This window comes from Genypterus blacodes, unplaced genomic scaffold, assembly GCF_046128005.1.
Source record: "Genypterus blacodes isolate CSIRO-AG114 ecotype Tasmania unplaced genomic scaffold, CSIRO-AGI_Gbla_v1 ptg000011l_1, whole genome shotgun sequence".
Lineage (NCBI taxonomy): Eukaryota > Metazoa > Chordata > Actinopteri > Ophidiiformes > Ophidiidae > Genypterus > Genypterus blacodes.
The window spans coordinates 2042582-2064946 of NW_027466825.1; the positions used below are offsets into that span (position 1 = coordinate 2042582).

The window sequence follows — 22365 nt, forward strand, 5'->3', positions numbered from 1 at the left end:
TACGTTCTCTCTATGTAGATTAACCAATCGTTTCTAGGCATTCTCGAGGTAGATTTTATTTTGAAGGTATTTACGGAAGTTACATCTTTCTTTATGCTTTATACATTTACAACGATATTTAATGGCTTGGCGATTGCTGGGTGTTGCCAAGTCTAAAGCTCCGTCGCTTCAAAAAAAAGTGTATAACACAGCTATAGAAGGTAAAAAAAAAAATTGATTATTATGTTTACATTTTATAAACGTTAAATGAGATCCCAATGATTGTTTCCATACCAAAGATTGCCGTTATCACGAAACGAATGGCAGCAGTTATACTTACAATTATAACGTACTTTCTATAACATATGATAGATCACATCATCTCGTATGAGCTTATATGGTTTCCCCAAGTTTCTATACATTATTGTAATGCAACAGCTGCCGCGAGAGAGTAGAAACGGTAACTCAAGTCACGATGACTTGACAAAATCCCTGATTACCGTAAAATAACGAGTTAGCGCACCTCAATGTATGTGGCTCCAAACAACTCGTTTTTATAAACATACTCTATCTTTATAGGCTTTTTAAGCAAAGCATGGTTTTCACATGTTAGTTTTCAAATGGGTGATGAATGATAGTACTGGTCACTACTGTGCTAGTTTAGGTCTCTTTTCTTATGCTGCCTATTTTAATATTTGCTTGGTTGTCTCTATCATCTGGGCTGCTCTCTGTTGTCTTCTTCCAATAAATGAATCCATGAATTTAAACATGCAGGCTAACCCAATTATTTTGACCTCTTTATGGACCAAAGGGACCCTTCATCGCCATGGAAATGGTGCTCTCCTCATCATCACCATCACAGCCTTATGAAATTCAAATACGTGTCTAAAAATAATCTTTGCTCCCGATCAAACAAGCTCCATGCTTTATTATCCTGGCTACATTGAATTTGAAAGAAGAATGAAAAGGAGCACCATGAGCTTATATTGTACAGACACTGATAATCTGAATAACACAATGCTGGCCCACAATTTTACACAAAACATTTTATTACACATTCAAAAAGTCTTTCTGACTAGAAAGCCTACAAATCATGCAGTGTATTATGAATGTATCACGTGTTATTACCTGGATGATACCTGGATGATATTGTGCTAAAATACAAATGTTTGATAAGTCATGGGGTAGTTAACACTAAGTGAACTTTGTACCGATGTGTCCGTTAAAGTAACAGGAACTATCGTTTATCTTTTTACCACAAGGAATCCTTCCGTGTTGTATATCAGACTTTGATGATAGCCTTGCCAATATTTTCTCCCTGCAGCATCCCCATGAAAGCAGCCGGCATGTTTTCAAAGCCCTCTGTGATGTGCTCCCGACCCTGTAGTTTGCCCTGCACACACAACCGAACATCACCATTATTACATTAAAGGTAAAGGGCAGTAGTAGGAGGGTGAGTGCAAATGAAACATGACATTTTGGGAAACAGAGGGGAGGAAATAAGTGTACTTTTACTGCTAACCTCTTTCATCCAGGCCATCAGCCTCTTTAGGGATTCAGGGTGCTTATGCACCCACCTGCTCTGCATAAAACCCTCCATCTTAAGTTGCTTGAAGATCATGGTCAGTTGGGGGTACGGGCCTGAGGTAGAGAGTGACAGCTTTGGTTTAAGTAAAATAATTACCTTCCAGTGTTGCTTAATGGAGCCTAATTAAAGAAAGATAGATATTTCAAACATCTAACTACCTACAAACACATTCAGTATTTCAGGTATCACATAGCCCATTTATATTGATGGAGAAAGGCAATGTTTCCCTCTAGTGGCACAACATTATAAAACAAGTGACCAAATGCAGGCGCATACACACCTGTCTGGGGCGTGGTGTCGTTGTACACAGAGATACTTCCACACACAGCTATTCTTCCAAAGTCCTTCATCTGTGGTAACGCTACACTTGAAAAAGCCCCTCCCACCTGAGATCAAGGGCATGTGTCATATCAGACAAAAATATCACTTTATATTATTTAATATTTTGTAATATTAAACAAATTGTGCCCATGGTTACATTTTCAAAGTAACAGTCGTATCCCTCTGGAGAAGCCTTCTTCAGCGCCTCCTCCAGGGAACCAATGGTTTTGTAGTTGAATGCCTCATCAAAGCCCAGTTCTTTGAGGAAGGCCACCTTGGCGTCAGACCCTGCTGAACCCACCACCTTGCAGCCTTTGATCTTAGCAATCTGGCCCACTACTGAGCCAACTGCCCCTGCTGCAGCGTTCACCAACAGGGTCTCCCCGGGCTGGAGTGCCAACACCTCCTCTATCCCAAGAAGAGCTGTAAGTCTGGAGAGAGTGTGAGAAAGAGTGTTGGTATCAGCATATATGCTCTCTCAAAATAATGCACTCACTCAGCCAGGCTGAGAGTTTTAAAATAACCAATTAAAAAAAACATTTTGAAAACTGATCTGTACCTCATCTAAACATATTTAAAACTCAGCCACAAGATTTCAGGAGCCTGTTGCCTCATGACTAAGTCTCAGTCTCAAACAAGGTATGAATGGTACATATATGGCACTTCCACTGCAACAGCTCATCAACTTATCTCCAAAAGCTGTTACGTGCAGTTTTGTACCTTTTTACAAAATAACATTTCTTGGCAGTCTTACCCTGGCATTCCAATGGCACCCAGAGCCAGAGACATGGGAATGTTGTGAGGCCAGTCAGACATGATGGGAGTCAGGTCTGTCCCATCACAGACTGTATGGGTCCTCCAGCCACATCGACCAACAACAAAACTTCCCACTGGGAACGTTGGGTTATTACTTTGGATCACTCTACAGAAAACAAAATTTCATAACATCAGAACAGGCAAAAATTGCACATGTAAGATAGACAGATATTATCCATTGTGGTTTTCTACTTTTGTTCAGATGACGTATGGCTTTGCACAGGATTATTTTCATGAAAGTTTAGCCAAGAAGCAATTCATTCAGCATGTGTTTATCAACCAAAGTCAGATTGAAACATTTGTGTCTGAACCCTTAGCCAAGAACATTACTGTTGACTCGTGAGTCACTGAAAATCAAAGGCTCCAGTAATTAATAGCAGGTACAGCATCTGTTGTTTCAGTAAACGTCTGACTTGCATGGCACAGGACATCATCAAAGAACAAAGATATTTCTCTGTGCGTTTGTGATTCTTACTTGGCCACTTGAGTTCCAATCATCACATCACCTTCGTTCATGCGAACCCGACTGAATGGCCTAGAGACAAAGAATGCAATGGCCAGTGAGCTAAATGGACGGACATCCCAACGCATATTGTAATGCTAAACTGTTGTTGCAATAATAAATAATGTTTGTAGTTTCTATCCTACTCTCATCCACCTCATGTACGGGTCCACACTGAGAAACAACGCTTCCAGAAGAACCTCTGAAACAAAAAAAAGAGACATGGGAAGGTTTTATTCTCAAATGTCAAGCAGATGGTGACTCACTTTAAGTCTTTCCTGTTTATACTTTGAGAATAACAGCTTCAGTATACATCACAAATGCCATTTTACCTCCATCTTTGGGCTCAGGGAGCTGCTCCAGTTTAAGCTCAAAGTTGCTGTCCTTTGGGAAGCCATCGAAGTGCTTGGTCAGGATCCACGTCTTTGCTTGGACCATGGCTCTTTGTTTTGGACAGCTGTGAGAGACGGTTAGAGCAGATGCGTGACATTAATCAATGGCGGGGTAACATGTGGTACTATGATGTCTCTTCAAGTAAAACGTTGTATACCGTATAAGTATTCAACAAACTATTCTCTACTTATGAATGAGATTCTCATATTAAATCTGTCCTGTCTGCCACCTTGTTTAAGTTGCACAATTGCTAATCACGTGACTCACAATGTAATGGTGCTTTTGAGAATTGTCTTGAACCATTGACTGTGTGGTGTTATGTAGCAGCTGTGCTGTTAATATGAAGTGAGTCAAGCATGCCAACACCACAGATGCATGTACATAAAAAGTAAAATAACAGTAAATAACAATCACAAGAATGCACTCTGTCTGGGACTCATTTGTTTCTAAACAATAATGGCAAACACTTTTGGAAGCATTTAAGGTGTTAAACAAACCAACAAGCACAACTTAAATTAAGTTAATCTACAGTGGTATTATGATGATTCAATAGCAATTAATGTTAATGATTAGAAAATGGAAAGAGTGAACTCTGCTGCGGATGCTAGTCTAGTCATCGCACATGCAAATAACTATAGCACATACTTAAGCTCCTGTTACCTCTACAAACCATATTAACGTCATCCGAATGACTTACCAGCTGCCGTTTTCCAGAAAGAAAAGTCTGCGCTTGTTTAAGATCGGAGAGAAAGAGGGAGCATGGGAGGAGGAAGACCCGTCTGATCCCGCCTCCTCTCGCATAACCCACGAATCTGATTGGACAATATTGGCGCGACCTCCGACGTATGACGCAGACGTCTTTGCGTGCCCCCGCGTAGGGAGGCGCTTTCCGTTTTGAAGATCGAGCGCGAGCAGCTTCCCTGGTTGACGGCCAAGCTAACCGAGTCTCTATCCCGAGTGAGTATTGCAAACACATTTATTGACAGGCTACTTACAACCACATATTTGTTATAAAGGATAAGATAAGTCTAAACGGCGATAAAACGTAAGAGTAGTAGTATTAGAAGAATTGCAGCGCTTTCTAACTACGTCATAGCTAGCTAAGGAACTGTTAGCATTTGTTGGCGTCGGTCACTTGTTACATTTCGTCTAAGATACAGAATTTCCAAACCTAAGTAAAGCAAAGTTTTATAATTATGGCTTTAAACGGTCTAGCCATGATAGTGATAAAAAAAAAAACTTTTGTATAACATTAAATGAAGGTTTCTTGTGAAACGAACATTCGCTAGTTTCTTAAGGTAGCTTTATTTAGATTATGGTCAAATTCATTCATTCAAACCCTTTGTGCACATTTTGTGGATGGGAGTTGGGAATAAGCTTATTTGAACTTGTGACCTTTTAATTCATAGCCTCATTGTATGATGTTCCCTCTGGTTTAGATCAGATATTGTATGAAATCAAGGTCAACTTTATTTATTTCCAATAAGACATTTGGCTTATCAAGGTTGCTGTTGCATACACACCACATCTATTCTCAATTCAAAACTCAATAAGGAGATAAGCACATCATAGAAGTAGGTCACAACAAAGAGAAAATTCCATGTAATAACAAAGTTTTGTGATATTGAGGTATCAATTTAAAAAATATTGTGATATTTGATGTGTTGTTCCACTCTATATTTCATGACTGTATTTTGTTTGAGTAGATGATCATTATGCTTTGCCATGTCTCAATCTCACCCCTGGTTTGTGTTGGCCTCCACCTCATCTTCCCTACTCCATGCTGCAGGGCTGTGGGACCTTCTAGCATAATAACAAGGGTGATACAGTGTTTTGGACCACCATGTTAGACGGTGGGCAGTTTGTGGAGGCCATGGGTCGCCTAGGTTACCCTGGTACAGCTTCACTGAAGGCCTCAGAGTTTGACTGGCTGTTTGATTGTGCCCCGGAGAACCTACACTTCTTGCGCTTTGTTTGCCGCACCCTCAACCGCGGCAATGTTCTCACCATGGAGGAGGCGCGTGCTTTTCGTGAGCTACAGAAGTCTGACAAACCAATTCTGGATGAAGCTGCCTTGGACGAGGTCCTCAAAACAATTGCTTCTTCTGATGGCAACAGCATTTCTTCATCTTCAGTTCTTGCAACAGAAGGAGACGTGGCCATAGAAGATTTGGAAGCTGAGCTCCATGCACTTAGTAAAGAAAAGGAGTTAAAGCAGCAGCGTTACAATAAGTTGCAGGTTTTTGCCACGGCTCGTGCAGATGCTGACCTGCGACTCACTGCAGAGCTGGAGAGTGCTGCTTTTACACTTAAGGAGGCCAATGCTTCAATCAGAGCTGAGAATGCTGACACCAATGCTTGTTTGCAAAGCCTGATGGATGAAGTGAGCAAGCTCGCTTCATATCTCCCAGTTCAGCCAGATGCCAAACACAAAGAAGAGGGAAAAAGGGAAGCTGTTGCCTCATCTAACCCCTCAGTCTCCAAGAGGCCCACTGTGCTCCTCTCCCAGCTGTCCTTGGAACCATATCTGCATCAGGAAGAGCTCAACACCAAAACACTATCTACCTTCACCCAGAAGCATTTCTTCCGGGGCATTTCAGACATCGTTGAGACTTCCTACTCTGAGCGTTTCCAGCTCCTGGATCTTAGTTCCTGTGAGGCTGGAGAGGAGGAGGAGTTGAATGAGGAAGAAAGGCGAGGGGAGCGTTTGGTTGACCGCAGGGGGACCGAGATGGCCAGGCTTCAGTGGGCTCATATTGTGGCTCAGCACCAGCTAATGCAGGCCATGGCAGAGGAGAAAAGCATCAGCGCTGGACTTGACTGGCTCTCTGAGAGGGCCTCTCATACAAAGGTACAGCTAACGGCTACACTGTGGGAAAGAGTTGCAAACAATTTTGGTTTCTTGCCACTGTTCCCAAAATGTCTTAATATATCTTATAAGCTCCCCTTCCTTTTTATCCCATTATCAGAGTATTTGTGCCTCCTCTTCTCTTCACGTGCGGGAAGTTGTATTGAGGAAGGAACTGCAGGCAGTGGAGGCTGAGCTGGAAGCTCTACATCATGGACCTGTACCAGCTGCCCTTAGAGAAGCAGCCAGGCTTCTTAATGTGCCAGTGGTGAGGGGAGATCTGGCTCTGCAACTGGCCAGGCAGGAGTACTACACCTCCAGACAGGATCAGGTTTGGCGATTAGATTACCTGCTTCTCCCTGAAACTGTCTCTCCAGACAAGACGGCTAAAATGATGCAAAACTGAAATCTTTCCACATAGGTACGTGACTACCTGCTCCGCCAGAAAGCATCCTTTGACCTGGTCCTCTTGGCTCAGGAGATGGAGCTGAGGCGGTGGAAGAGCTGTCTGAATCAGCTGGGAGAAGTAAACCAAAAATTGGTAGAAGGGGGTGAGGCAGTGTCTCTCAGGATCGAGGCCCTCGCCCAGCCTGACCTGGCAATCAACCCTAAGCCCAGCCCTATTATCAGCTGTAAGGATGCAGCCTTTAGCAGGTAAAGGGATCAGAGATGTCCTCCAAACCCTCTCAGCTATAACAGATTATATACTGTATGATGTCAGAGATTCTAGGTCTGTTTTGTGTAGAAACTGTGAGCACTATTTGAAATGCTTGTCTCACTTACTTTCCTATAAAATCCTCAGACTGCTCCAGATCCTCGACCAAGTGTCAGACCACGGTCGATCTGAGCCATTCCGTACCTATGAGGCTTTAGACCAAGCTGCGTGTGACCTGGCAGGTGACCTCAAGTTGGCCCGGGATTCAATAATATCGTCCAGCCACCAGCAGGACTACAAAGTAGCTCGTCTTTCTGGCGACTGTGACGCGTTGCACAGAGTCGTGTACACAGAGCTCCAGCAGCTGGTCTTAGGGCCGCAGGTACGTCCTCCAGCCATCACTGACCAGGAGCTACTTTGCCCCAGTGCACAGGTGGGTCTCTTTCCTTTTGTCTTACGCACAGTCATCATGGTCAACATCCTGCTGAGCCATAGTGTATTTGAAATGCATTCCTTTCTGTGAGTCAGACGATTTTTGAATTATCAGCCACTTTTGGTGAGGGAAGAAGGCACCACAATGATTAAGTTGTTTGTGCACTAATTTCACATGTCGGCCATTTCCCCATGGTGTAATGTACTTGACAAGAGACACAGGTGTTAAATGCTAAATGCACTGCTCTGCTGCATGACACAAGGCTTTCATGTTTAGTGGTGTGGTTTCATTTCTTGACCCTGTCCCTTTTTTTTGTACAAAGTCCATCAATGTGTTGACTTATTTTTGTGTACATTGTAACTGAAGAGCAATATATGGAGCCAATATAGACATGAAGGATCTTTCTCTGTGTGATATTTGGTTTATCACCCTGCTGCAATTTGTAAATGAGATTCAGATTGTTGATCATGTGGTTTTTGAAACTATGTCAGGTTTCAGGCTTAAACATTTTGTGGCTAATAGCAGTAATTAACATGATACATATCCTTATTAGCATAACTGCTATGTCATATTTCATATTTCATGGAAATTATAGGGGACCATTTGCGTAACCAGCTCCTCCTCCGTTTCATATGTACAATTATTTTGAACTAAAAAACGCTCCTCTCTGTTCATGTCTCTAACATATTCCCTTTTCTTGACAGGAGCTGGCAGCAAAGCTTGTGGATGCAGAGTCTCAGCTACAGTGTTTGCAGCGTTTAATGAAAGAAATCATGGGGGAGGTTCAAGCCAAGCGCTCACAGTTGGAACGCAACGCCCTGCTAAGGAGGGAGCGTGAATTGTACATCTACTTCCATTTGGATGCCCGGTTACTGCAGAAAGTCGTGGAAGATCTGGAGGTCAAACTGGCAGCCAAAAGAGGCCAATAGATACAAACTCCACAAGACGGAATCCCAGAGTAATCAGCCGTAAACTCTCTGTTAAGGGAGTTCACTTTTGATGAGTATAGGAACTTGAAGATGTGAAATCTGATCATGACTCCACTCTGTATCGGTTGGATAAATTTCACTCATTAACCTTTGGCCCTGGAACAGAGTGTGGAACTTTGCACTTGTCTGGATCGTCACCTTGTCTGGATCGTCACCTGGTTTTTGCAAAAAAGACACTTTCATTTTCACAGACCCCTGCTGAAGACTACAAATAACAACATTTTTAATGATCAAACATGGAGGGAAATGTTTTTGTCATATCAGATGAAGGTGTATTTATGATATGGCACAGCATAATTGGAATGTATTGTAGTTATGCTGTTGTGTGGGAGAGATTCAAACAGGATCACATTTGCACATATCTAATACTAGTTGTGTTCTAAAATGTCTTGTTTCAACCTTTTCTACAGGTCAACTGATAAATAAATTAAACCATATGATGTTTTGGTTGGAAAGATGTTTTATTAAGAATAACTAAATTAATAAATCTATCCTGTTTTCTGTGATGACTTGCTTGTCATGACTCTCCTACTCTAATTAAACCTGTTCTGACCTGTAGCAAGTGACATAGCTTTCCCCTTTATCCTGTTTAGGCCTCTGACAAACTGACCTCCTAGAGAGAAAGAGAGTAGCCGACATTCTAACAGGGTGAACATGGAGTGTGCTCACAGCGGGTTGTACAATGGTCCACTGTCGCAAGCAGCCCAGATGATCCTAGCTGTTCTCCGGGTCCAATATGTACACACGACCACAGATAACCACAGTTACTCCAACAATCCCAGGCAACGTGAGTCAGCATACAGTCGCGAGTTGTGTGACCTCACTTAAAGCCGCAGGCACAAGAATTTGACTATATGCCTGCCTGATAACACTAGCACCCCTTTAATGCTGTCTTTCTATACAATTCTGTTGTTCCTCCATAGTTAATGGTGTTCTTCTCTGCTGTGTATTTAACAGTGGAGGTGTATTATGGCAGCCAGAGAGAGCATCAAGTTCAGAGCAGCAGAAGTGAAGCTGAGGGGAGAGGCAGGCACACAGATGGGTAAGACATATTAGGTCTGTGCTAATATGCACTTATGTTCAGTTAGAGGATGAGATTGTGTTATCTTGTCTCAACTTCAGTAAAATCCACATTACACTCTTGTGCTGAGGCCTACACTAGCATATAGTTTGAAGGCTATAAATAACATTGGAGTTTCAGTTGAAGTTAAACTCTAATTTGGTTGAATTGCTCTGAAACAGGGGCCAGTTTAATGTATATTGTGGCAGATGGGTTAAAAAAAAGGGAATCAGACAATTGTCCAGACCCTTGGAGTCCTCTTTGTCCTACTGGGACTCCTCCATCCAAAGGCAGAGCCCTCAGACCCAGGCTTATTATCAGTACTCCCAGACACCCCACAACTCCCAGGCTCCCTCCTCTTCACTGCAAAGGCAAAGCCTCCAGGCCCATGCATGCTATCGGCATTCACAGGCGTGTTCCCACAGGGTGTCCTCACAATCCACTGCTTACCAGATGAGTCAAGCCCCAGCATTTGGTCACCTTGACGATTCTGAGACTACAAAATCTTCCCATAGAGACCGATACACTCTGCCCCTCCAAACACCCGAGACGGTTTTTCTACATCAGGCTACCCCCTGGAGAAAGTAAGTAGCAACGGAAATGGCAATAGTTATTTATGTAGAAGCCATCGAAGAAAGGAGTGTTTCATTCTGAAATGATGATGAAATTAATAAAATGCCTTCCATGCTGGTATAATACCACAGATTTAATTCATTTAGGATCTATAAAAATACGTTTAACATGAGGGAAACCTTAAATATTCATGCTCATCTGCAGTCTTTGTGAGTGCAGTTTTGCAATGTTTTCTCTCATAGTCACACAGAAGAAATCGGAGCATCTCTCTTCCTCAGCCAGGGATCTGATGAAACACTCTTCCCCATAAGAGAGTACCAACAGACCAATACAGAGGAGCCTGCTGTGGCTTGCCACCCAATTCCATCCTGTTTTAACACAACTGAAGTGACAGATAATTACACATCTGTCACACAGAAAGGAAACTGGCCTCAAAAAGATATCAACAGAAAGAAGAAGGAGACTGTCGCTTCAGATAATGTGTCAAATGGAATGGTACCTCTAACCAACTTCACCAAAGTTTCCTCTGCTGGAGGAGAACCCGATGGCATGTATAAGAAATCAGAGCCTGAGACGATCACACCTGGAAGTGTATGTCTACCTCCCAGTGGAAAAAGACAGGGAACAGATTATGACACAGATTTATCCAATTCGTTGAGATGGCAAGGTGGGAAGGGGGAAGCCAGGCAGGCAATGGAAAACGTTAAGGAAATAGCTAGAGGCCAAATGTCAGATGGAGATGGACTTACAAGGAAAGAGACAGGACAAAATGATGCAGCCCTGAGGATAGAGAAAGGAACAGCCAAAGAAACTGAAGTTGTACTCTTGGGAAATAGTGAAAATACTAGTTTTGAGAGTAATTTGCGTTCTCTTTCTGCGATTTGTACCCGAGACACTCATCTTGACAATGTAACTAAGGGTATGAAGCTTGATTTTGAGCACAGGGTTAATACATCTCAAGGTGAACTGCTCAACAATCAGCTTGGAAGTAATGAGAAAGAAATATCAGTTGCAAATCAGGCTGACAGTCCAGCAAAGTCCTTAATGCTCACAGAGAGGAGAGAGATTGCCTGGCAAGCTGAAAGCCCTCAGGACATGGGTCAAACTGAGACTGAACCAGGAGAGGAACATCATACAGACGGCCCACGGGAACAGCCAGGGCTTGCCAAATTAGTCCTCTGTGACACGGCTGCTGGATACATGGGGAGAGCTACAGAGGAAAGAGTGGATGTGATGCCGGTGGGGTTGAACCTGGACAGCGGTGGGCCAGGCGATGAGACAAGCCCTAAGGAAGCAATGGAGACAGAGAGGACAGATTGTAGAGCAGATGAAAAGTGGAAATGTGGAAATGAGCAAGTGGTGACGTCTGTGGACAGAGAGGATGGAAATCCATCAAAAGGTGAGGACACGTTTCCCCTCATGGATAAGTTTAATTTATACTCATTATACATGAGGGCTGATCAAATGCAACAAACATACTTTCATCATAGGAATAAAGTTTCCTTTTTTTTAGCTTTGAAAGTATTGCACTAGAGAACTGGCAAGGAACACCTAAATGTTGTGTTTATGAATCATGATTTGAATTTAGTTTAGTCTACAGATTGTTGATGTTAATTTTGTGAAGAACCATTTTGACCGTTTCACATCGTTGACACATTTCTTTTTCCAGATAAGCACTTCATGCATTCACCACAAGAGAGTGCTGGAGTACTTCAGTCAATGTGAACTTAAACAAGTTGCACAAGTGGACACAAATAATACGTTCAATTTTGTTTTATAAATGGTACAACTAAGAATCAAGTTGGTATTATGAAGCATAATTTTAAGCAAATGAACCAGTAATAATTCTACCTGGTTGAACAGGTGAAGGACTCAAAGAAATAGTAAAACTTAACCCTAGAGCTCAAATACAGAGAGAGGGACTGTATCCTAAGCAATTCTTGAGATAACGGTTTCACAAATCAGGACTTGTAGAACTAGTGTTCATTTTCTTGTTAAACCTATAGTATTTAAAGAATATATTCTTCCTCTGGCCCAAATGTAAAATCTAGTGACTCTGTGTCAATTCTAAGATTCAGAGTTGCTGTACTAGAGGGTGCTAAAGTTCTTCAAATGGTGAAACTCTTGAGGCTCTCAGCCAACTTAATTTAACCGGTGTGCTAGTGATGCAAGTGTTGCTGAGGAGACTCAGCACTGACGGGGGATTTTGTTTGCCTGCTCACATTACAGCCACAGGAAGGGAGCTCAAGTCTCTGCTGCTGAGACAATGCTGAGTCAAGTCACACACATACCCACTATTATACACACATAAACAAGATGCAAGTTGTGTTGTAACAATGTCAATTTCTGCTCAGTTAGGATTTACATCATTGGCTGACCTTCCTTAATACAGAGATCTCACACACAACCTTAGGTACAGGAAGTTGTCTCACATCTACTCCCCAGGAGTGTGAAACGAGACGGTCGGATTTCAGAGTCTCCTGTCTTCCTGACCGCTCCCAGCACCCTGCCAACTTACAAGTGAGTCTCCTTTGAGCAGTGATGACTTAGGCATACCTCAAATCTATATATTTCAGTTGCTGAGATTACATTTTCCTTTTCTGTTTATATCAGTAAAACCACCAATTATGTACTGGCTGTATGCAGAGGCAACAGTGTGTGCAGCAACACTAATCTGAAGTCCTGAGATTTGAATAGCTACTTCTGAGACTTGAATAGCTGTTTTGAAAAAGGATTATGCTTATGTGTAGCCATCTCCCCAGATGCACATAGAAACCAAGCCCGCTCATGTGAAACAAGGTATTGTGGGCTATCTGGCTGTACACTCAGAAGCGATGGGTCCCTAGTGGGTACTTCAGGGAAAAAAAGTCCTGACAAAGTAATCCTTGATATTGGCAGAAAAGGAAGGAGAAAGGTGGGGAGACAGAGCTATGGGTGGAAGAAAGGATGATGCGGGAGAAATAGCGATAGATTGAGTGCGAAGATTGAGAACTCAAGTGGAGGAAAGCGAGGGGGTAGAATGATGGAGGGACAGAACGAGGGAACTACAGCAGAGGGACCATAGAAAGAGGTGCAGGATTCACCATATTGCTACAATCAGCAGCATGCACACCAATCCATTCTCTCTCTCTCTATCTCTCTTCCCTCCTGCACTCAGTACTGGGCTATGGGCCATGGCCTGCCTTGGCTTCCTATCTATATCCTGTAGCAGAGAACCCGGGGGGAGTTCATGACTTTGTCAGCAGGAAAAGGGTTGTGTTTACAGGGAAATGAGGAAGATTTTCCTCAGGGAGCTGAATCATAGGAATCCCTACCAAGCCAGCCCACTGCTGACACCCGTGCAGAATTGTGAGAATACGTAAACTCACACCTTTTGTCTTGGGAAAATCCTCTTAATACCCAGCTTCACACCTCGTACCTGCAAGCGTGTCTCTGCATGTGCTTTGAGCCTTTTTGCATAAATAGAGATGAGAGTTGCAGATATGAATAATGGAGATAGCTTGAAGATGCTGGTGAAGGTTACAGGGAGGTGAGGGTGTGTGCTGTCGAGTGCTCAAATATCTGTCCGGCTTGTCTCACTTTATTGTTCCTCCTTATTCTCAGCCTCGCAATTATGACTCAAAGAAATCGTCGACTTGCAAAAAAAGGCTGTGTTACTTTGTGATTACTTAATGATAATTTGCTGTAAATTTGAGGTAAATTCTCTATATTTGTCTGAATATCTGAGAGTGGGTGAAAGTTAGAAGTGTGTGTCTCAGTCCTAGCTTCAGGCTGGCTCAGATAAACTGTATTGTCTGTATGTTTTTGTCTGGGACACAGTGCTGAGTACACGTTTTGAAGCAATACATCTGACAGTTGTTCCCTTCTTCATCTGTTCACATCCTTTCCATTTCAATGTTTTTTTGTTTATGCTTCCCCTGACATTTTGTCTCATTTTTCTCAGACGCTCGTCTACTCTCTCAATTGTCATTCTCTCTTTCACAAATTCTGCATTATGCTCCAATTCTAAAATTAGCCTCAAGTGTGAGTAGGAATAATCAAATAAAGTGCACATTCTCCTCTGTTTAAAAGCTAATTATGTTCCACTAGAAATCTTAACTGTTCATTCTGCTCACTTCTATAAACTGATTTACTGTTATGTATCGAATGTCCGTGTAATAGAATCACAGCACGGAAAGTGAGAGTCTATTTTCAAGTGCCTTCTGGAGTTTCTAAATCTATTCCAGTCTTCCTCTTTCCTTCTCTGTGTCTGCTTTAACCCTGTCTGACTGCAATCTTGCTCTTTCTTTGTTATGTAGGCTGGCATTGGAAGCACTACAGGAAGATGCTCAAATGCAGATCCAACCCCACCAACCTGTGGTCAGCACTCTTCATTAAAACTGGATATGATTTCAGCCTCGATGAGCAATGTACTTCCCTTCCAAAGCCGTACAGTTTCACATCTATCTCCTAGGATCCCCTCCTTCCCCTTAAAGAGAAAGCATGAAGTGCTTCAGCTTCCAAATGCTTGTCCTCCTCCCAAAACCACTATAACCAGGCGTCATCCAAAGTGGGAACCACCTCATTCCACTCAAGGGGGCGCCAGAGAAAGAGGTGGGGACCAGAAGGAGATGAGTCCTACAATCTCTAACCCTGAACAGCCACGTCCAACTACAGAACAACAGGCTAAAAAACTTTCTTCATATAAGATGGAAATATTGTCAAAGGTACATCCAGACCTATTTACCCAGGGGAAAAATCAACAGCAGGAACAGATGAAGCCTGCTTTGTTGGGACAAAGGGGAGATGGATTAACCCTTACAAACGCCTGTAACCAGACAGAGGCTTCCAACAGTAAACCACCTAAGCAGAAACGGGTCAAATTTGGGCCTGATCGAGCCACAAATAGGCCAGCAAAATCCAGCGAGGGTGCTACTAGTGGTGAACCCCAGAGCCAAACCAAAAGTACCAGTCTGACCACAGCTTTGACATCTGACCCGACAGTAAAGGATTCTGGCAAGCTGGATAAAGAGGAGAAGTTGCAGGTGCTTGAGGAGGCTGGGCAGGCCAAGGTGCTGGTGCTGACCATGGTGTACCAGAATGGCAACACTCAGTTAGACCCAGAACAGGTGAGCAGGTCTGCTGGACAGGAGGTCAATGCTAATGTTCACCAGACACAAGGAGAATTAAGACTACTGTGATAACATTATAAAAGATTTACTGGGACTGCTCCAAACAAGGTTAACAAAACAATTTTCCTGTTGAATATATGTAAGAAATGCTATTATCATAATGTTTACATCCCTAAAAACAACTTAAGTTTGGCTTGAGGGCTTTAAATCATTCAAGCTGTGACAAATCTCATCTCTTACTGCTTCATTACTGCTGCATTAACTGGTGCCTTAATTAAGTAATCAAATCTCTCCTCCTCCCTGGGAGTGTGTGTGTGATGTGTGTGATACAGAAGCTTACTCCGCCAGTGTGTGGTCTCCTGGTTCTGATGAAGAACAATCTGGATTGCAGCGCAGCAGAGGACACACTCGGGCCAAACGACAGCCTGGTCTACTTAAAACTAGAACACACACCTGCTTGGGCCCAGCAACAAAGACAGCACAGCCAGGAGCTCTTTACTAGGTCTGTGTGTGTCTGTGTACCTGTGTACATTTGTAAGTTTGCATTTTGTATTCTTACATTAATTAAAAGATCGTTCCTATTTCAGATCTGTTGTAGTGTTAAACAGCAGTAGATACGTGTGTGTATGTGTGTGTGTGTGTGTGTGTGTGTGTGTGTGTGTGTGTGTGTGTTTATCCCACAGAGATATGCTGCTACACATACTATCAAGTCCTCAACTGGTGGTGTGCTACAAAGCCAAGGACTTGCTTCGTACTGCTCTCTGTTTCTATAGACAAGACCTGAACTGGACACGGGGTGTGCCTCACACTGAAACACACACATCCATGAGCGCACACATCAAGGTCCAATGATTTATTCTTCTAGTCCAAAACCGTTTTAACCATTTTGATTTGTCATCTCTGTGTAGTTGTAGGCTGTCGTATTCAGGACCCCCAGGTGTCGGGGTGGCTGTTGGACCCTGCAGATTCTTCCTCCTGCTTCCAGGACCTCCTTCTTAAACACTGTAGGAGACCACACAGAACACACACGCTGGGTACCAAGAAGGTAAGTTAACCTGAAATGACTGACTTGATCTGGAAACTCTTTTTCCTTCTCTACCTCCTTAGAAATGTAAAATGTTCTTCTTCCCCTCTCTCTCCCTCTCTCTCTCCCTCTCATCTCGCTCCCTCCCTCCCTCTCTCAGGTTTCTCAGGTCATCTCAGGTCTCTCTTTGCTTTATCGCCTTCACATGGATATTTCCTCTAAGTTAAAGGTTAACATTTGTACATGCTTTCACACACAAACACACACACACACACACATCTGCACATACTCACACTGCCTCTGTCTACTGTCTACCTGTGCATCCAGAGCCAGGGCCTGTGGGAGCTGTATTCATACATGGAGCTGAACATGATCCCAGTCCTGGCAGGTGAGGACTACTTCACTCTATTGATCACATACATTGATACAAGCACATTAACTCCAAATACCAAACTGTCATGTTTCCCCTAAGGACAGTGGAATATACAAATGTAGGATTTCTCGTTGAAAGAGTTTGTACAGTGTTGCTATCAAGGCGTGACTCTGCAGTGATATTTTGTTATATATATATTATATTGTTTCTGTACCTTCTTATAGAGGTGATCTCCCTGTTTTAATGTTGCACAGCCTATTTACCTCAAGTTGTGTTGATGAGTGATTAGTCTCCACTTGTTTCAGTGATGGAGAGCCATCGCATCCACGTGGATAAACAGGCTCTGAAAAGAACTTCAGACCTGCTTGGGGTAAGACAGCACACCCCAGTGCAGAAAAACAAAACTTTTGTTGTCCATGGGATACTGAAGCTAGTTCAAAGTTTCCCGATCAGTGTTTGGATTTTTATATTTTATATTTTATATTTCCAGGCTACTCGCATCAGATGAATGCATCCTCCATAGCCAAGATTTAGCAACATTTACCCTCTTGATTAATTAATTTCACACCTGTAAGACAACATAGGAACTGGGCCAGAGTACACAAATTAATCTTCTGCTGTGCTGACTGTGCTTGAAAATACACAGCTTGATTTCACACCGTTCATGAACATTCTTAGGTTAAAAAAGCTGTGAGAAAAAAAGTGGGAGACTGAGGGAGATATGCTGTAGCTGCAGAGAGACATCTTCCCTGCAAAGAAGCAAAAGAGGATATGAAAAGAGCAATTAAGAGCCAGCAAAGGAAAGAAAGGGGAGAATTTCTAACCCCCAAAGGACTTGCTGTTTTCATGCAGATACCAACCAATTCGGGAGACAATAAGTGACATGATAATCACACCAAATCATACTTTCAGGGCAAGTTCCAGCTGGGGCGTTGTTGTGGAGAGAGTCCCGGTATCTTGGTCTGTTGCTATAAATAGAGCAGAAAGTCTCTGTCTTTCCTAAAGAAGCTGTGCTGCAGGAAGGATCATCACTGTCTGCCTCCACCTACACACATGCAGACAGACACACATACACACGTTTTTATTACACAAGTTGTGTGCGTATAGTAGGAGGACATTTGTTTTTATAATGCATGTCTGTGTTGTTATAGTCATGTGTAGCCCACACTGTACCTTTTATTTGAGCTGTCAAGTTCAGCTGAGCACCAAGCAGAGGATCCATGCTGTCATGCCGCATCGTTCAAACTTCATCCTTACACACTGTTCTGTTTAAACCTCTGTCCTGCTCTGTGCTCATCAAGCATCATATGTAGCGATCATATTCTATCATGATTGCGAATCCCAGAATTTGAGTCGGAACAGGAACAAATTGAAAATCTTCTTTTTGTTTTTATTGAAGCAAACATTCTTGAAGAAATTATCCAAAGTGTTGCCTGACAATGAGCTCATTGCCTTACCCTCTGCGTGTGTGTGTGTGTGTGTGTGTGTCAACATTACTAACGGGGCAAGCATCTAATATTGATGAGGCAGTCTGGAGCCTGCTCCGCATAGAGAGAGAGACAGTGAGAGAGAACAAATTTGGAATTTGTGCTCCACTGCCAACATTCTTCTTTCTCTCTCCTCTATCTCTTTGTCTCTTTCCATCCTTCTCTCTCAGTTTGACACTTGTCAAACTGCTGTTGTTGTTTTGTTGGTTTCAAATGCCATTTTCTGTCCAGCTGAGTCCCTCCACCCCCAATCTCACTTACATTTCAACGTTGTCTGTATGCTTTCACTATCTATCTACCTCTCGCTCCCACATTTCCACTCCCTAACTTCTCACATTGATTTCTGTCACACTTCCCCTGTTTTCTCTCATCTCAGCCCCCTCGCCACACTTTTCCCTCATGTCTTTCTCTCTCTCTCCTTCCATCCTCAGTGTTTGGCTCACTTTTTCTGTCTTGTCATGTTGAAGAGAAGTCTTTTCCCCCTTCAGTGAGACGTGTAATGAGTTTGTTGGTGTGTGGGTGCCACTCAACCATAAAAAATGTTTTGTTGAGCTGAATCTTGCAAGAGAAGGAATTTTTTGTAACTCTGCCCTCCTTTACTCCTTCTTCTGCCTCATTTAGTCTTATTTACTTAATCTCTGTGTGCCTCATCATCTCTTTCTTCCCTCCCTGTTTCATCCGCATTATGTTTCTCTTCTAAATACCTGTATGTCTGTTTCCTTCTATCCTCACCTTGTTCATCCATGTTAGTCTCTTTTTCTATTCCTCCTCTGTTTCTCTTTTTCCAGCCTCCTTGGCATGTTTGTTATGTTGTCATGCCTTGTTATGTTGATTCAAATCTGTGTTGCTTGTTTCCCAGTGCACGACAGCGGCTGCTAATGGTGCACAACACATAGAGTTTCAGATGTAGGGATGTAATAACGGACCTCCCTGGATCCAAATCCTGTATATGCGTTGATGTGTTAATTCTCATGCATTCTCATGCTCGTTGCATTTGATGAAACCTGTTCTCCCTCTTCCTCTATCTCAGGCTAAGATGAAGCAGTTGGAGCAGCAAGCCCACCAAGCAGCAGGACAAATATTCCTGGTCACCAGCAACATCCAGCTACGAACGGTCAGTGCTTTTGTGTGTGTAAATGTTTGTGTTGTGTATATCAGCATTCATCTGTGTCTATGATCCTAAACATAAGGAATATGTGAAAATTCCTGAATGTGTTCATATCAAGGTCTTGGAAGGCTTGGATAGGGATTTTTGATGTTTGAATATCATACATTTATGTGTATGTGTTGTGTTCATGTTTGGGTGTGTGGTGGATGTGGCTTCTTCCACTGTCTGAAGATTCTTTTTGAGAAGCTGCGCCTCCATGAGCGCTGTGAGAACAGGAAGCTTCCCAAGACCATCAACAAACAACAGCAATCAACATCAGAGGCTGCAGTAAAAGACACACACACACAAACACTAACACACACAGAAATATACAGGATTTCCAATTAGATCTTGATCCACTTAAAAAAAAAGTGGTGAATGTGCAATAAACACTGCAAACAGTCCAATGTAAGAGTAAGTAATAGTAAACAGTTAATCGTCCGTCCTCTCCTATTTTTCCCTCACTCTTGTCTTTGTTGCAGTTATTGCAGCTTCAGGATCTGCACCCTCTCCCAAAGATCATTCTGGACTATAGACAGGTCAGTTATCATCACAATTGTTCTCAATTCATGTAAAATAATTGTCTATCAGAGACATTCTCCAGCATATCTTTGCTGCTCTTAAATAAAGGCCCAAATAATTGTTTGGTTTTCCCCTCAGGTGCATAAGATCAAATCCACTTTTGTTGATGGGATTCTCTCATGCATGATGAGCAAGGTGAGACACACGCAAAAGCAGGGCAGTGGAATGCCTCTAAAGCTGTCATGACACTGCCCCTCCTGTAGAGAGCGCACTCAAGCTTGGGAGGCTCTGTTGTGTGTGCTGTGATAGTGTGATAGCACAACAACAAATCTGAGCTGTTTGTGCTGTAATAAACTGGCAGAGTGAAGCTGTAGCCCTGCACCTGACCTTCCACACGGGTTTCCTCAGATTGGAGATGGGAGAAACAGATTGTTGTGTTTGTCATTCCGCGCTTACTCAACAAGGCAAATGAGTCTGTCTGGCTTTCTCAAGAAATACTTAGCTTCTGATGGTGGTGATGATTCACTTGACAGGCTTTTAGATTGGCACCAGTCTGAGCTACAGCTTGGCAGTGTTGACAAAATAACATGATGTTTGTTTTTGACGTATATGATGACCAAGCAGGTGGGCTTCTTTAAGCTGTATCACAGTAATAACCTCAATCCCTTGTAATTGTCATATGTGTATTGTAATATTCATCACTCTAATTTGATATTAGAATGTTTAAGTTAACACTCAAATTGGGGCAAAAGATTCAGATATCCCGAGTGTGCTCAAGTGTTTCATTGTAACTAAGAGTGTTTCATCAGTAATTAATTTAATAAGAACAGCAGCTGTCGTTAGAGCATTTCACTGCAGGTAATGTAAGAAAAGAAAAGTGCATTCATTGACTACAAACAGAGACCACATACAACTTTCAGCCCTTATTAGATCATAGTCATCTTTCCTAGTTTCCTTCCTGTTTCCTTATTGGTAAGAGGCTGCTGTTTGGATTACATCACCTATCAGTAACCCTGAGGCCATTATTGCTGTTGTGGTTCCTACTTATTACAACAGCATAATTGACACGACAGCCTGAATACAGATAGCTGATGTTAGTTCTGGGCAGCAGCACCTTACGGTTGTTGAGAGCTATCCATAAGCAAAATGAGGGTGATGGTGAATTTCACAATGTGTTGTTATTGATTTGAAAACAGCATTGGATCATTCTCTCTTTACTTCTTTTTCAACAACAATACAGAGCTACATCTCCTCTACGTGGCACCAGACGACTGTTGTTACTGGACGAATCTCTGCCAAAAACCCTGTAAGTAGTCTCTCCCTCCATCCCTCCATATTTACCCTCCTGTGTTACTTTTCGTCACACTACAAAGTGTTGCTGTGCTTAAAATGGGTTTGGACGAAAGCTTTATTGACAACAGTATTTCAAAATAAATGAATCGCAAACACTGATAAAAACATTTGGGCCTTAAGTATTATTTGTCGAAGTTTGTGATGTTGCCATTTTTTATATCAATTAAATCATCCACTTGTGTTTGAAGAATGGTGTTAATGTTGGGAGAGCTCCAGGCTCAGGAGGGGTGTTTGTTATTGGAGCTATCCATAGTGCTGAACAAAGACTGAAATGCCTGATGACTATTTCGTCTTTGAGGCTTTGTTACCTGATGTTGCAATTTTGGAATGTAACCTCGTGCTAATTGCATCACAATGTTCCCCCCCAAAAAACTGCTGCATTTTTTTGTAAATTGAGGCTTTAATTATCACCGTGAAATCCTGTGAGTTCCTGCTGAGGCAGATGCACCAGGCAGGCTGTCTGGCCTTTCATCCAATTTGTATGGAGCATCATTATGTAACCTTCCCAAATCTTTCCAAAAGATTGTGTGTGTGTGTGTGCATGTGTTTGTCATAATCTGACATTGTTGTCTTCCCGTCTTCCCTTTGTTTTTCTTCTCCTCCAGTATCTTTTCACACTGTCTTATTTAGTATAGATGTTGAGGTTTTGGAATGTTATTATGGAACAGCAAGCTGAGGTGAGGGTAAGAAAAAATGTACATGAGAAGGATGTTGATTTGAAAAACAGATCAGTGTTTTAGGATTCAATATTAGGGCGTGTGTGTGATTTCATGTAATGCAGTTGTATTTGAAATACGAAAGGTTAGTGAGTGTGGCTGCAGGAGAAGGTGTAGTGGTGCAGGCTTTGAGGAGTACTCCATAGAGTCTTATAGTTTAAAGAAATCAGCATAATGAAATATTCATTGTTACGCACACACACACACACATTCAGAATTTAATCAACAAGAGGTGCTTCTCCATTCTCCACAGGGATCAGATTTTGTGGTTCCTGTTTGTTCATCTTTTCTCCTCCCTCCTTGTATGCTATTTAGAGTTGTACGATCCCCTCAAAAAGTGAAAGTGAATTCTGATGTTCTTTATGTCCTCACTGTTTCACACATGCAGGCTCCGAGAATGGTTATCACCATTTTTTTCTCTCTCTCTCTCTCTCTCTCTCTCTCTCTGTCTCTCTCTGTCTCTCTCTCTCTCTCT

General features: G+C 42.5%; 3 protein-coding genes across 3 annotated transcripts in view; 2 read left to right on the forward strand and 1 right to left on the reverse strand.

Annotated features, from left to right (window-relative positions):
• Nucleotides 1-1059: 1059 nt before the first annotated feature.
• On the reverse strand, nt 1060-4405 carry LOC143008754 (prostaglandin reductase 1-like). Its single transcript, XM_076160650.1, has 9 exons — nt 4297-4405; nt 3539-3663; nt 3363-3408; nt 3180-3239; nt 2643-2810; nt 2046-2319; nt 1848-1953; nt 1502-1620; nt 1060-1372 (listed from the first exon to the last, which is right to left on the reverse strand). The coding sequence occupies exons 1-9, from the start codon at nt 4398-4400 to the stop codon at nt 1262-1264; spliced, it is 1113 nt and encodes a 370-aa protein (XP_076016765.1). The 5' UTR covers nt 4401-4405; the 3' UTR covers nt 1060-1261.
• A 69-nt stretch (nt 4406-4474) lies between these two features.
• On the forward strand, nt 4475-8681 carry haus3 (HAUS augmin-like complex, subunit 3). Its single transcript, XM_076160637.1, has 6 exons — nt 4475-4556; nt 5389-6450; nt 6569-6778; nt 6869-7101; nt 7250-7535; nt 8240-8681. Exons 2-6 carry the CDS (start codon nt 5443-5445, stop codon nt 8462-8464), a joined length of 1962 nt encoding a protein of 653 aa, XP_076016752.1. The 5' UTR covers nt 4475-4556; nt 5389-5442; the 3' UTR covers nt 8465-8681.
• A 3898-nt stretch (nt 8682-12579) lies between these two features.
• Nucleotides 12580-22365, forward strand: part of poln (polymerase (DNA directed) nu) — a 29977-nt gene continuing 20191 nt past the window's right edge. Inside the window, exons 1-13 of the mRNA XM_076160710.1 lie at nt 12580-12677; nt 14456-15265; nt 15601-15770; nt 15952-16064; nt 16177-16313; nt 16453-16521; nt 16620-16680; nt 16971-17035; nt 19183-19266; nt 19492-19587; nt 19782-19838; nt 19960-20016; nt 21062-21127. Coding sequence (XP_076016825.1) covers nt 14543-15265; nt 15601-15770; nt 15952-16064; nt 16177-16313; nt 16453-16521; nt 16620-16680; nt 16971-17035; nt 19183-19266; nt 19492-19587; nt 19782-19838; nt 19960-20016; nt 21062-21127 — 1698 coding nt within the window. The 5' untranslated portion in view covers nt 12580-12677; nt 14456-14542. The remainder of the gene's footprint in view (nt 12678-14455; nt 15266-15600; nt 15771-15951; nt 16065-16176; nt 16314-16452; nt 16522-16619; nt 16681-16970; nt 17036-19182; nt 19267-19491; nt 19588-19781; nt 19839-19959; nt 20017-21061; nt 21128-22365) is intronic.